This window comes from Aplidium turbinatum, chromosome 15 (genome assembly GCF_918807975.1).
Source record: "Aplidium turbinatum chromosome 15, kaAplTurb1.1, whole genome shotgun sequence".
NCBI lineage: Eukaryota > Metazoa > Chordata > Ascidiacea > Aplousobranchia > Polyclinidae > Aplidium > Aplidium turbinatum.
In genome coordinates, this window is record NC_137486.1 from 22,100,992 (window position 1) to 22,115,925 (window position 14,934).

At 38.3% G+C, this 14,934-nt stretch overlaps 1 protein-coding gene across 1 annotated transcript; it reads right to left on the bottom strand.

Annotated features, from left to right (window-relative positions):
* Positions 1-1,661: 1,661 nt before the first annotated feature.
* On the bottom strand, positions 1,662-12,054 carry LOC145784565 (uncharacterized). Its single transcript, XM_082596412.1, has 2 exons — positions 11,884-12,054; positions 1,662-3,253 (listed from the first exon to the last, which is right to left on the bottom strand). Exons 1-2 carry the CDS (start codon positions 12,044-12,046, stop codon positions 2,910-2,912), a joined length of 507 nt encoding a protein of 168 aa, XP_082452538.1. The 5' UTR covers positions 12,047-12,054; the 3' UTR covers positions 1,662-2,909.
* Between the last annotated feature and the right edge of the window lie 2,880 nt (positions 12,055-14,934).

The following is a 14,934-nucleotide window of genomic DNA, read 5'->3' on the forward strand; positions in this document are numbered from 1 at the left end:
TTGTTGCTAATTCCTGGCTAAGATAAGATTGAATGTTTGGTATGGGCAAAACTCGATCTTTTAATGCAGTTTCGTTTAAAATTAGTCAAACTTTGTTTTAGAGACATAAAGCATCATTTTCAATATCGTGACGTCACACGCATGCCAAAGGGGGGTTGAAACCCCCCTTGGCTACGCCACTGATTATATCCTTATTATGAAAACATTGAATGACCCTGTAGGCCTATGCACTGCCACTACTCTACTAACTTAGAAAAGCAGTCTCTCACATACCGGAAGCTAGACCTACCATACGTCCCGGTTTAAACGTCTGTCCCGGAATTTTACTTTAGTGAAATTTTCAAAATTAACTCCAACCTGATGCAAAATTATGAAATAATTCCGTCCCAAAAGGCATAACTTTGCTTTAACCCGAGGCTTATTTTAATATCTTAATTTTTTTAGCTTATTAGGTTGAGTAAAATATCGCGCATAGCTTGAGAAATCCTTTAGTTAGGGAATAATGAGTGACGTTTATTGCGTCATTATTCTATTGACTTCAATGAAACGATGAAGCCAATGGTTTCTGAATGCATCCCCCTATAAATGTTTGATTTGTGACTTAGTGCTGCTTAAATTAACATGTATTTTCCTTTAAATAAAGTAATAAATTTTTTTATTCAATCTAAGTAGAATTCTTTATTATGCAATATTAAAGCTTATAAATATGGAATAAAAATTTGCCAAGCTCAGGCCTTCGGCCTTTCGTCCAGTTATTTCATTTGTAGTTTTGAGTTTGTCCCGGATTATGCCCAAGAAATTATGGAAAGTCTACCGGGAGCTATACATTTCCACACGATTCAACGACCTTGCTGGTTACGAAACAAATCCTTAAATAAGACGTGAAAAATCATGCCCTTGTGGCCTTGTTGTAATCGCTATTGTTACGACAAAATGTTAGCATTGTCTCGGGTTTTTCCACCACGAGGTAAAAAAATGATGAAATATTACACAACTAGCCTACTAAAAATAACTAAGTAAGAACCAATCTGCTGGACTGTCGGTAACAATTGTTGCGTAGCCTAACAGGCAGCAGGCAAAGTGCATGACTAGAATCACAAAATCATAATAATAACAGCAGTAAGAAGAACAAATAAAAGAAAAAGATTTTACCCCCCTCCCTTTGCAACTTGAGTAGACTTCAGGTTGGGATCCCAAAAAAAATAATAATATGTAATAAGATAAAAAAAAATTAAAAAGATGATGCCCAAAACATTGGAGGGGCAGCTGCCCCCCTTGCCGGCGCCACTGATTATAACAGTAGGAGAAGCACCTGAATGTCGGCTAACTTTATAGCAAACATAGCGGTATATTATATCATATTCGAAACTATCACTCGTGCTCAAACAACAATCCCTCATCGGAGTCTTTCCAGATTGTTCGTTACTTAGTGTTTGACACAAAGATTTACTACCCAGAGCTCAATAGGCAATTGTTTGCCGGCGAAGCCATCTATATCTTAACCGTCCTTAAAACCAAACGACAGCTTTCCACGCAGCGGCAACGAGTGGACGGAATAACCTACAGACAACAACACTTCAACAAGCGAAAACCCCACTGTTGATCTCGGTAACCCAAGCATGCGAAACTGCCAGGAATTAACTTTAAAAAAAAATTCAGCCCGAAGAAAAGATTCTTAACTTACTATCAATCCATTTTCTCGTTTTATTACTGCAACTAAATCTTGTACAAGTTTAACATACTGACTTGGAAATCGACTTCAATCAAAGGAATCTTAGCCTATTAAACTTGAATAGCTCCACTTTTAAGTTTCACAGGTCCAAGTCGATTGCTAGCGATGTATGATTAAAAAACTAGTTTGTATTGCAAGACATGTGGTTGAGGGCTTTTTTATCAAGCTTTAATGTGGACTTGGCATCATTTCCTTAAAATTTAAAACTTTATTTGGGGTTTGTTTTGTAACAACATACAGTGCAATGATTTAGCGCAGAAGGGATGACATGATAACATTAATCCGTCAAATGTAATGAGCCAAGTTGGCACACCGTTCAGTGCCGTGTGTTTGCTTTGCCGATCTCCACATGTTCGCACCAGCAATGACAAATAAAATTGAAAACACAAACACGTGCTCAGAGCAGGAGTCGAACCAATGAACACCATGATTTCAGATAAACTATTAGTTCTCAAGCGTTTGTCGGCAGTTGTTGAGTGCCGGGTTCACCACAATGGCTTCCTCCTCCTGTGAATGTGGTGCCGAAGAACAGACAGCAGACCACATCATATCTTCAAGCCACCTAATGGAGTGGAAGGTCTGCGTATCTCGGATGATGGAACCGTAAACAGGCTGCTCTCTCGTAGCCTTTCAGTATAGTCCAGGAACATCGTAAATCTGGGGTGGTAAAAGTATAGACCCTCGGCCTCAGAGGCTCACACTACGACGACTACAATGGGTGCTAACGAATAGGCTGCACTTCGAGGGGGGGTGGTCGTTTCAACGTTTGATGTTGAAAGTGACAATTGAATGAGTTATAGTGCCACCACCAAAGGAGCAGCATAGCAGAATATACCAATTCTATGAAGCAGCTTGCTAAAAATCGCCCATGGAGCGCTGCGTGATTGGCTGGGTCTTGCTGCTCTACAGAATACAAACATAAACGGAGAAGTTACTGCAATACTTACAAATTAAAATATCTTCTCAACAGCAAGAGTTTGGCAAAGGCAAACGAAACTTGCTGAGATACCATTAAAACATTTGTTTAAATGTTGCCCTTGGTAGCTTGTCATCAGTGCCATTGTAGTTGTGTGGATTTACTTAAATATATTCAAAGAGGAGTAGTTAGAAAAAGCAAAACGTGGCATTACACAACCTGAAACGAAGCAACATCTAATCTGATGAAGTCAACTTGAGCTCAACAAGGTTTTGATTTCACAGATTTAGCAAAATTTGTTGCTTCTGCACATTGGATTGACAGGTCCTGGTGTCTCTTCATGAACCCTGAAAGCCAATCTTTTCCCGCCTTTTCATCTCTTCTCCAAGACAATGGTACAGTCAGGCCGTTTGTGATGGCACACTTGAAAGCCAACTGTCTGATGTCCATGGGTGTTTGAGCAAAATATATGTCACATAAAACTTTAATATGTCCACAGAGAACTTCCTCTTGTTCATTGGTAAACACTTGCGCATGTTTTGAATATCCAACACTTTCATTCTTCAAACGAAGCTTAACTTCATCCTCAGTACAGGGCGAAGTTGCTGTAAAATAAAAGAACTGCGGTGAGATGGAAAAGAATTACTGTAATTTGTAGAAGTTATTTTTTGACTTGTGCTGCTGAATAAAATTTTGGTTTATGTCAAATTGTCATCAATGGGAGCAGCTGATTAGCTTCGCCATTCCTGGATAATCAGATTAAATTATTCAAAACGAAGCACTAAGCATACTTATTCGTTCCTCCATGTTTTTGAATTGTATGTTATTGCACTGTAAACTTATTGTGTACGGTACTATTATAGAATCTGATAGGAAAAAAAGTTATTTCTCTCTCTGTCAACTGAGGTCTTCTTCTCATATTGCCGCACTGGATTCCAAGATTGATTGCCTCTTGCATGAAAACTTTCCAAGATTTTCTGTTATTTGCTGTGTGTATTAGGTGTATGTTGGTGTTGGTTAAAGTAGGTTAATAGATGTGGGTCTATATTGCAATTAATGTAATTTGAAGAAACACTTGACCAGGGCTGCGATTTTTGCCTTTTTCGGTGACGAGGTCACTCGACACGCGCCATCACTATTCGACAAACGCCGTGCCTTACGGAAAAAAAAAAACGAAAAAAATGGAAAACAAAAAGGAAAAAAAAACTGAGAGAAGACTAAACGTCGTCAGGTCGAGGAACAATCGGGGGGGGGGGGGGGGGGGGGGGGGGGCATCACGTGATGCAATCATAAAAGTGCTGACTTGCGTAAACTTTCTTGCGCCAGGTACTTCAAAGCAAGGTCTAAAAGCGACGCTTCACACGAGAAACTCCCAAGGCGTCAGCGCCGCCATTTTGAACACTGCAGGAGAATGCTTTGATCGAAGTTTCAACGCCTGGCATCAAACATTTCGCAACACACTTTTCGTGCTATTCGACACAACGGGTTTCTTTTATAGATAAAATAACCGAAGTAGGCTACTTTTAGTTGTCAACGTGTTTGTATTTATGTCTGACTCATGCACTTGTTGTTCCAAGATTGCAGAAATGTTTTGCAATGTGAATAAAGAATAGTAGACAGATAAACATGGTTGAAACTCGACTTCCTTCCACTAAAAGAGTTTCTATCTATGATTACGTAATAGACTATTTTGCACATTCACAAAAGCACACAACCCAGCTACCAAACTCAAAGCAAAGCATTCTCAATTTTGAACATGTTTAATTTAATAGTGGTAAGCAAAAGCATGCTTAGAAAATGCGCCTATTACGTTTTCACTTTTCAACAATAAAATTTTATAGATAAACCTGTTCAAGTGCACAAGAAACAACGCATCGATAGCCTACATTCTCGACGAGACAGTGATGACGTTTCTGAGTTTGCACAAGCAGTTCGGTCGGTGAGCTACCATATGCAAATACAAGGTCAGGCCCTGGCGATAGCACGGCTTCACTAGATGTTCAAGCTCATCAGGAAGTTGAAACAACCTCTCATGTTGAAGTATCACCAACAATCGAAAGATCTGGGTTTCGGTCTAAAGTTGCAATGTTGTACGAAGGGGCTTGTTTAGGGTTGAGAAAAACCCGGGTTTTTTTAAAAAATTTAAATTTAAAAATTTTTTTTAAAAAGGTTTTTAAAAAAACCCGAGTTTTTTTGGGTTTTATTGGGTTTTTTTAAAAAAGATGCAAAAAAAGGTAGATTCATGCTTATTTCACCTCAAAACTATTTTTTACGAGTGAATTGCCTTTCACTCACAGTACATGCTTGCATAACTCAATAAAATAATGCACTAGGGCTGTTGTTGCTTGAATGTTGCATCATCCATTAGTTTCAAGATCAAGTTGGATCTTGCATCATCCACTGATTTCTATACCAAGTTGATGCTACTGTGGTAGAAATCACATTATTGCATCATTTGTTTAGATTTGAAGGCAAGGAGCATTTATGCCATCATGTTTAAATATTTTTTATCATTTATATATATATTATATATAGTAATGGATGAGCAATTGAGCGATTGCGTGGCCAATTAGGCAAATGCTCTGAAACAGCCATGCGTTAGAATCCAAAATCTGTAATTGGTAAATAGCCTCCTAAATTGCATTTCACATCATATATACAGACTACAGTAGAGTAGTACTTTCACCAATTTAACTATAAGGCCTTCTTGCATAAATGAGTTTTAGTGTAGTATACACAAAGTGACATTACTTGATTTTTGTGTACTGTGCAATATCCACTGCGTTTTCAGTTTATTCTTGGAAATTACTTCACAATCACATCCTTAAGTCCTAATTTAAAGTTTGTTGTAAGTGCCTTGTAGTGTTTTTGTAAATTTTTTAATTTTCCAATAAAAACTGAACAAATATGATGCTCTGGGTTTTTTTATGTTTTTTTTGGTTTTTTTTAAAGTGGGTTTTATTAAAAAACCCACCCGGGTTTTTTTGGGTCGGGTAAAATACCAACAACCCTGGGCTTGTTTGCCATCTCGGCACACCTTAAACGCTGTAACATTACGCCATTGTTTTGTATTATCGTAGTATTGTTGCGTTTTCTTTTATCTGCAGTTCATTTTTCGCTATATCTTTGCTGTGTTTCTTGGTAACTTGCATATTTCGCTCCTAACTGTGTTTGCGTGCGGGTACGTGCCTAACCATTTACGTACCAAGCGAGACTAAAGAGATGCCAAAGGAAAAATTCTCACAGTAGGCTACGCTAGGTGTATAGCCTAAGGGATTTTTTCTTTTGCGATCCTCAGTTTCGCGTTTACAACAGTTCTCCATGGAGCAAAACAAATAATATACATGTCCGGTAGGTACATAACTTAGCGCTTGATACTCCTTTGCAATCACTCAACCAGCGTGCGATTAAAAACTTAAGTAAGTGACTCTGATACCACACAACTTGTGTGGTAATACGCGTATAATCTGACTCTTATGACGTCATATTACTATTCGACAAACAAACGCAGAATTTTTGGTCGTTCGACAAGAAAGAAAAAATCGCAGCCCTGCACTTGACTTCTAGCTTTTGTTGTTGATAATCATGAAAACCCAGCAAAAATGATGCAGGTGAACTTTCCCTCGATGAAGAAGGAAAGAAAGTCACATGGAAACAACGTTGTGAGCGACTTTTCAATGTAAAGTTCTCCTGGAACCCTAATGACCTTTCGCATGAACCACCCGTTGAAGGCCCCAATGTACCAATCGCCACTGAGATGATCAAAAGAGCAGTCAGTAAGATGTGCGAAGCTCATGGTCCTCAGGAATGCTGAAGCCAAGTTGGAGTAGCTCTGATACGAGATCTTATGGAAGCTATTGTCAGCGAGGGGCGCATACCACAAGATTGAGAAGCTACATCGTCAACATCTACAAAGGAAATGAAACAAACGACTGGATTGGCAAGAAAAGGGGAAGGTATTCGCTCAGCAATGGGCTACCACAGGCTGAAAATGATGACAATGAGATAGTCTATGTCTGACGTTAGAAATAGCATAGTCATTAGTCAAGTCTCATTTTTAGTCTGGGAGCCTACGACAGAAGATTTCACCCCATAAGGTACAAAAGGTTTGACCCCTTGAAGTTACTGGGGTCAACCATGTCACTCACAAAAAGTATGGAAGATTGACCGCACCGGGTGGATCTGGACCCTAGAGCCCCCTAAAAAGCCCAAAAAGGGGGTTAATTTCACCCCATAAGGTACATGGACCAAACTTGGTGAAAACGAAGTTCTATGTCAGGACATCACAAAAATATCAAATCTAACAATATTTTCGAGTGGAAAGGTGATGTAAGACTCCCCCCAAAGTGACCCCCCAGAGGGTTAATTTCACCCCATAAGGTACATGGACCAAAGTTGGTCAAAACGAAGTCTTATGTCAGGACATCACAAAAATATCAAATCTAACAATATTTTCGGGTGGAAAGGTGATGTAAGATGCCTTCAAAGTGACTTCCCTTAATGTGACCCCCTCGGAAGGTTTATTCCACCCCATAAGGTACATGGACCAAACTTGGTCAAAATGAAGTCTTATGTCAGGACATCACAAAAATATCAAATCTAACAATATTTTCGGGTAAAAAGGTGGTGTAAGATGACTTCAAAGTGACTTTCCTTAATGTGACCCCCTCGGAAGGTGTATTTCACCCCATAAAGTACATGGACCAAACTTGGTCAAAACGAAGTCTTATGTCAGGACATCACAAAAATATCAAATCTAACAATATTTTCGGGTGGAAAGGTGGTGTAAGATGTCATCAAAGTGACCCCCAGAGGGTTTATTTCACCATAGAGTACATGGACCAAACGTGGTCAAAACGAAGTCTTCTAGAGCACCACAAAATATCAAATCTAACAATACTCTCAGTTGGAAAGGTGATAAAAGACCTACCCAAAAGTGAATCTCCTCCTATAGTTTAATTTACTTCATCCCTTTCTCGAACCAACCTTGGTGTAACGAAAGTGCTATGCCAGGACAGTACGAATGGATTAAATTTAAAAATATTTTTATATAGGTTTTGATGAAATACATTCACAAGCTGTCCCATGATGCATGAAATGGAACTATAGCCTACTTTACAAAAAGTTTTTGTATAAATCATATTAAGTCAATCGAAAAAAGGCAACAGGACATGACAATACATGGCTTTGTAACACCAAAAACAGAAAGTACACAAGAAGCATATAGGCTACAGTAGCCAGAAAATTGATCCAAGATCTTGATACCACCACTAAATGTGGACTTAATCGAACAACTGACTATCCAAATCAAAACGTTTCGAAATGAATCATTTGGAACGTTAATTTAGGCAGTAATGAACATTTTCCAGCTGCTACAATAAATAACCTAATAAACCCAATGCAGTAAGTTTTTATTTAATGCCATTTGCTTCATGTCTCCAATCAGTTATCGTAACTGTTCATTCATAAACAGAGATTGTTTGTGTAAATGTAAACGGTCGTTTCTTTATTCTTCATTGTCACTGCTGTCGCTTTCACTTTCTTCATCTTATTCTTCAGATTCATACAATTCTCCTGTTATATACAGAGATAAAGCAAGCTGTCTGCGATGTACCAGCCCCAAGCAATGTGGTTATCCGCACGTCTGACACTGACTGTCTTGTAATTGGCCTAGGTTGCTATGGAACTTTTGATCCTTCATTAAAGATATGGATAGAAGCTGGCTTGCAAAGCAATAACACGCAGCGGTACATCAACATCAACCAGCTGCATAGGCCTACCGCACTTGGAGTGACGATTTGCAAGTGTTTACCTGCATATCATGCCTTTACAGATTCTGATTACACCTCGTCATTTAGCAGGAAAGGGAAAGTGCGGCCGCTGAAATTACTCCAAGGAAACCACGAAGCGCAGGCAGCTTTTAGCCAACTCGGACACGACAAAGAAATTAGTGAAGACACTATCATCGCCATAGAGAACTTTGTGTGTAACATGTACAAAAACAAGAAAATTAATTATGTCAACGAAGTCCGTTTACAAATGTTTTTAGACGGCTACAAACCCAAAAAAGAAAATGAAAGGATATCATGCATACCAGAAGCTACTGTAGATAGTAGTACTCTACCACTTTGTTTACGAGTACTTCTCCAGAAGACAAGGCGCACACATCTCATCACAAGATGGTGGTTATCTTCAACTAGAAGTGAACAAGCAGCAACGTTGCTGCTAGAGTATGGCTGGAAAGAAGAAGGAGGTTCTTATAAAGTGGTGTGGTTTGAAGGTAAAGGTATAAAGCATCTTTAGATGTCTCTGCGTGGAATCTGATCTCATCCAGGAAAGTCAAGAAGAAGGTAAACAGCATTGGATGTCGCTTGGGTTACCCTTTATAAATATAAAACTTTCTCCTGGTCTATCAGTCGTTTACTTTCTTACTGTAAACATTAGCCAATAACTGGCTGTAAAGTTTCGTTTTAGGAACCTATAACCAATAGTTTCTGCAATCTTGAGAAAAATGCCTGGGTGCACTAAATAACAAATAAATGTTGAACTTTTTCCAGTTAATAGTAAGTTGCAATGTTGCATTATTCGAAGAAAAATAGACGTCTGTAAAAGATAATAAAATTACTATTGTATGTTACGCATATCTGTAGTGCATAATAGCAATTGTTTCGTACAGTCTTTATTTCTCTGTATATAACAGGAGAATTGTATGAATCTGAAGAATAAGACGAAGAAAGTAAAAGCGACACCAGTGATTGATTGATTGATTGAATCTTTATCCTCGGACTGGGAAAGCTTCTTGCAGAGCTTAATCCTGGCAGTTTCGCATACTTGTAGAGGCTTTGAATCACTGGCGCAGGCCCGGTCACCGAGATTGACAGAGTGAAGTTTCCGATTGTTGAAGGCTTGTTGTCGGGGAATTATTCCATCCATTAGATGCCGCTGAATGGAGAGCAGCCCTTAACGTGCGTTGCTCAAGCGCACACCCCGAGAGTCGAACCAGCGCCGCTATTGATCTTGAAGCTTCTTCGTTCCAGAAGTGACGCGCTAACCAATTGAGTTACCGTTTACATTTACACAAACAATCTCTGTTTATGAATGAACAGTTACAATAACTGATTGGAGACATGAAGCAAATGGCATTAAACAAAAATTTACTACATTGGGTTTATTGGCAAAATAGTAGCAGCTGGAAAATGTTCATTACTGCCTAAATTAACGTTCCAAATGATTCATTTCGAAACGTTTTGATTTGGATAGTCAGTTGTTCGATTAAGTCCACATTTAGTGGTGGTATCAAGATCTTGGATCAATTTTCTGGCTACTGTAGCCTATATGCTTCTTACGTACTTTCTGTTTTTGGTGTTACAAAGCCATGTATTGTCATGTCCTGTTGCCTTTTTTCGATTGACTTAATATGATTTATACAAAAACTTTTTGTAAAGTAGGCTATAGTTCCATTTCATGCATCATGGGACAGCTTGTGAATGTATTTCATCAAAACCTATATAAAAATATTTTTAAATTTAATCCATTCGTACTGTCCTGGCATAGCACTTTCGTTACACCAAGGTTGGTTCGAGAAAGGGATGAAGTAAATTAAACTATAGGAGGAGATTCACTTTTGGGTAGGTCTTTTATCACCTTTCCAACTGAGAGTATTGTTAGATTTGATATTTTGTGGTGCCCTAGATTCCTAGAAGACTTCGTTTTGACCACGTTTGGTCCATGTACTCTATGGTGAAATAAACCCTCTGGGGGTCACTTTGATGACATCTTACATCACCTTTCCACCCGAAAATATTGTTAGATTTGATATTTTTGTGATGTCCTGACATAAGACTTCGTTTTGACCAAGTTTGGTCCATGTACTTTACGGGGTGAAATACACCTTCCGAGGGGGTCACATTAAGGAAAGTCACTTTGAAGTCATCTTACACCACCTTTCCACCCGAAAATATTGTTAGATTTGATATTTTTGTGATGTCCTGACATAAGACTTCATTTTGACCAAGTTTGGTCCATGTACCTTATGGGGTGGAATAAACCTTCCGAGGGGGTCACATTAAGGGAAGTCACTTTGAAGGCATCTTACATCACCTTTCCACTCGAAAATATTGTTAGATTTAATATTTTTGTGATGTCCTGACATAAGACTTCATTTTGACCAAGTTTGGTCCATGTACCTTATGGGGTGGAATAAACCTTCCGAGGGGGTCACATTAAGGGAAGTCACTTTGAAGGCATCTTACATCACCTTTCCACCCGAAAATATTGTTAGATTTGATATTTTTGTGATGTCCTGACATAAGACTTCGTTTTGACCAACTTTGGTCCATGTACCTTATGGGGTGAAATTAACCCCCTGGGGGGTCACTTTGGGGGGAGTCTTACATCACCTTTCCACTCGAAAATATTGTTAGATTTGATATTTTTGTGATGTCCTGACATAGAACTTCGTTTTCACCAAGTTTGGTCCATGTACCTTATGGGGTGAAATTAACCCCCTTTTTGGGCTTTTTAGGGGGCTCTAGGGTCCAGATCCACCCGGTGCGGTCAATCTTCCATACTTTTTGTGAGTGACATGGTTGACCCCAGTAACTTCAAGGGCTCAAACCTTTTGTACCTTATGGGGTGAAATCTTCTGTCGTAGGCTCTCGGTCTATTTGTTGAGTGCAAAAAACAATTTTCATATATATATGTGTATATAAACTATTTGTTTGTACAGATAAAAAATGAAAATTGCTACTGTCATAAACGGAATGGCCCGTTTCGGTGAGTCCGATTCGGTGAGTCCGATTCGGTTAGTCCGATTCGGTGAGTCCGATCCCTTAACGGGGGATTTTTTCAATTTTTTTTTTAAATTATTGGGTACCGTAGCCTAATTATCATTGCCGTTTTAGGGTTAGGGGTTAGGAGTTAAGGTTAGGGGTTAGAAGTTAGGAACTCACCGAATCAGACTCACCGAATCGGACTCACCGAATCGGACTCACCGAATAGTAGCAGACCCGTCATAAATGAAACTATTAGTACTTAATTTTAGTACAAACACTTAATTTTAGTACAAAATAGTCAAATCTCGTGTCATTCATGCATTGCGGCATTTGAGCTTTGTATCATTCGTGCCTTGTGGCCTAGCAATGACATCATTCGTGTTTGCGTTATTCAGACTGCGGCATAAAGTCCATGTAACATCCGTAATGTAGTGTAGGTAGTACTTTTCAACAGATCTTACCTTTCACTTTCTTAACCAGTCTCCCGAGTGTGACATGAGACAATTTATAATTCTTGGCAGCTCTTCGAAGAGAGACATTTTGGAGGATGACATCTTCAGCTGCTTGTTTCAAAACATCTGGTGGTGTTGTCCCACGATCACTCTTTCTTTTGTAATGACGCATGATTGATAAACAACTTTATATTAAGTTAACATTGCCGCAAAAAATAAAAAAAATTGTTAGAATAATAATAATATATATAGTATTTTTCTTATATGTATGTTGTAAGCACCGAGGTGCTTTTCATCTTTCGGATATACATAATGCAGTTGCTGTCGAATTAGGTTAACAGCTACACTTTCATAATAACAAATAATAATATTTGATATGAGAATCTCATAAGTTACGCACAAACTTATCCCAACAATCAGCTGAAAAGTTTATCAGTAACTTTCAACACAAACTCATAATTAGGCTATTATTAAAACTTCATAGTGGAAAAACTGGAAAGGCACAGGATGCATGAGGAATGACTGAATTTTTAACATCTATTAACAGCTTTAGGTCACCTTTGGAGTCAGAATCTTTTTTGTTTTAAGGGTATATATAGGGTATAATGGGGTAATTCCGGACATGGGGTAATTCCGGACAGCCTGGGGTAATTCCTGTTCTAATCGTATTATCAGTTTATTTTATTTCAAAACAGAAGTATAAAGAATAAATGCACACGTAAATACAAAATAACAAAGTAAGTAAACAACACAACGCAAACAAAATACATTAATGCGTTCATAAAGTGACTTCCACAGTCCGAGAATAAAAAAACATTCAAACACAATCTTTTTCAGAGTGAGCAAAATGTTCCTTTTTTATATACATATAATTTAGCTTTCGAGCGCCAAATGTGGTAAAATACTGAAAAAATAAAGTTTCTGTGCTGTCCGGAATTACCTGTAACGGTAAGGCTACGGGAAATTCCGTTTTTTGCATAAAAGGTGTGCATGTCCGGAATTACCCCACAGACGGGGTAATTCCGGACAGTTAGGCACTGGAAATGTAGGCCTCATCTTGTGGCCATCTTAAAATAATTTTAGAAAATTGCTGTATCATACTATTAACATATGCGTGAATGTCTTAAATTTGCATTGGGGTCGATTTAAAAGCAACATGTGAGCAATGGTAATCCGAAAACGGAAATTCTGTCCGGAATTACCCCGTTATGCCCTATATAGTTACTGTAATTTACAGTAATCTACCAGCTCAGTGGCTGAGAGGTATCGCCTTCAGCTCTGATGCTGGTAGATCTGAAATCGATTCCAAGTTAGGGCAAACCGAAGACTTTAAAAGCGGTAACGGTACCGATTTAGTTCTTTTTTGTGTAACGCAATGAGAATAAGTCGGGTAATAATGTGATAACACCGTATGTAAATTTGATGTAAAATTAAGATTGAACCCTGTCGCTAAAATACCTTAGCTGTTGTTCTGTAGAGCGACAATACCATTATTATTATACAGTCCCCCTAGCCTCTGAACAAGGTAAACACTATTACAGTCATAGACTTGATAAAGAAAAAACGTAAGCAGTAAGGCATAAACTAATTTGTAATGCGGTTGGTTTTTAAATCTTTATTTTTGGCTCATGTCATGATAGTGAGCATGTTGTCATATGAGTGAGCATGCTGTGATAGCGAAATCGACTTTATGAATAAAAAATGAGGCTGGTAAACTGTTTGTTGCTTTGAGTACGGTTACAGGGCTTATACCAAAATTGGCGTCTCATCAAGTTTGTACAACTAGTGCCGTTTTACTGACTGTGTTACGATACCGTATATGTTATGTTTTACTGGTGTGAAGTTATGGAGTGACATTTCTAATGAGCTGAAAGAAAATACATATAATGTCTTTATAGCTAAGTACAAGTGTTTCCTTCTTGGTCAATATAGTAATTAATTCATATTTGCTTTAATGATGATATATTTTTTTTTTCTGTATTAGTGTTCATAATTATATCTATTTTTTGTTGTTTTTAGTGTGATTATTTGTTGTTTGTTTGTTTTTTTATTACTGTGTTACCTGCAATAGGCTAGGATGGCAGCTGACATAGAAGACCTTACAGGTCTTTTGTTGCCATCCTGTTGTGCTGATAGACACTCAATTTGTATGTACTTTTTGTTTGTTTATCGCCAGCAAAACAATAAACTGAACTGAAGACACACTGTGATCCTAGTCTAACTTTAGTGAGCCAATGGTTTGGAGAAAACTGCAAACTCAAGGGTTTTCATAAGAAAAACAAACATCACTTGCAATAGTAGGCTACCCCTTCATACCATCTGCAATAGCCTATGACAGGTTCTCCGCAGTGATAAAATACGGTAGCCTACCTGTAGGTAGATGTAGACCTACCTATTTACACCGATCTCCCAGACTCTGATGATTCCACGCCTTCACCCACTTCTGATGGAGAAGAAGAGGATAAGGCACATGAGGCATGGAATGCTGATCGAGTTTTTCTCTTTGGCCAGCTAGAATTAAACTAAACGATCTCATCCGAGATTTTTATTTTTTACTGATTAAAATTGTCAATTGATATCTCTTAATTAGATTTAAATTTGCCACGGCAATCTACTGAATTGCTGGCTTCCATGCAACAGGTGAAACATTTTCAGGTAATTTCTGATTGGTTCAACGTTTCAGTTTTAACGTTTGCGTTTTGTCGCTTCTACCTTTTTCTGTTTTTGGTGTGATGGCCAGAAATAAAAACAACCGAACTGCTTTTACAAAAGTTTTCGTATTTGATATTTTGATTTCCCACCTCTAAAACTAAGCCAAACAAGAATAAGACAGTGAAAAAATTTAATGAAATTATCGGGTAGTAGAGGCAGCGCGCCAGGACATTAAAACCTCCAGTTTGAATCAAAAAAGCGCACGGGTCAATTAAAGAAACCGAATGATTTATACGTAGCCTACGCCTAACACAGGAAAAACAACGCAATTTAAACGCAGTAGGCTAAATCTTACATCGTTCATACAGTTGGCCGCTTATAATACGGTAATCAAACAGAGCTAAATCT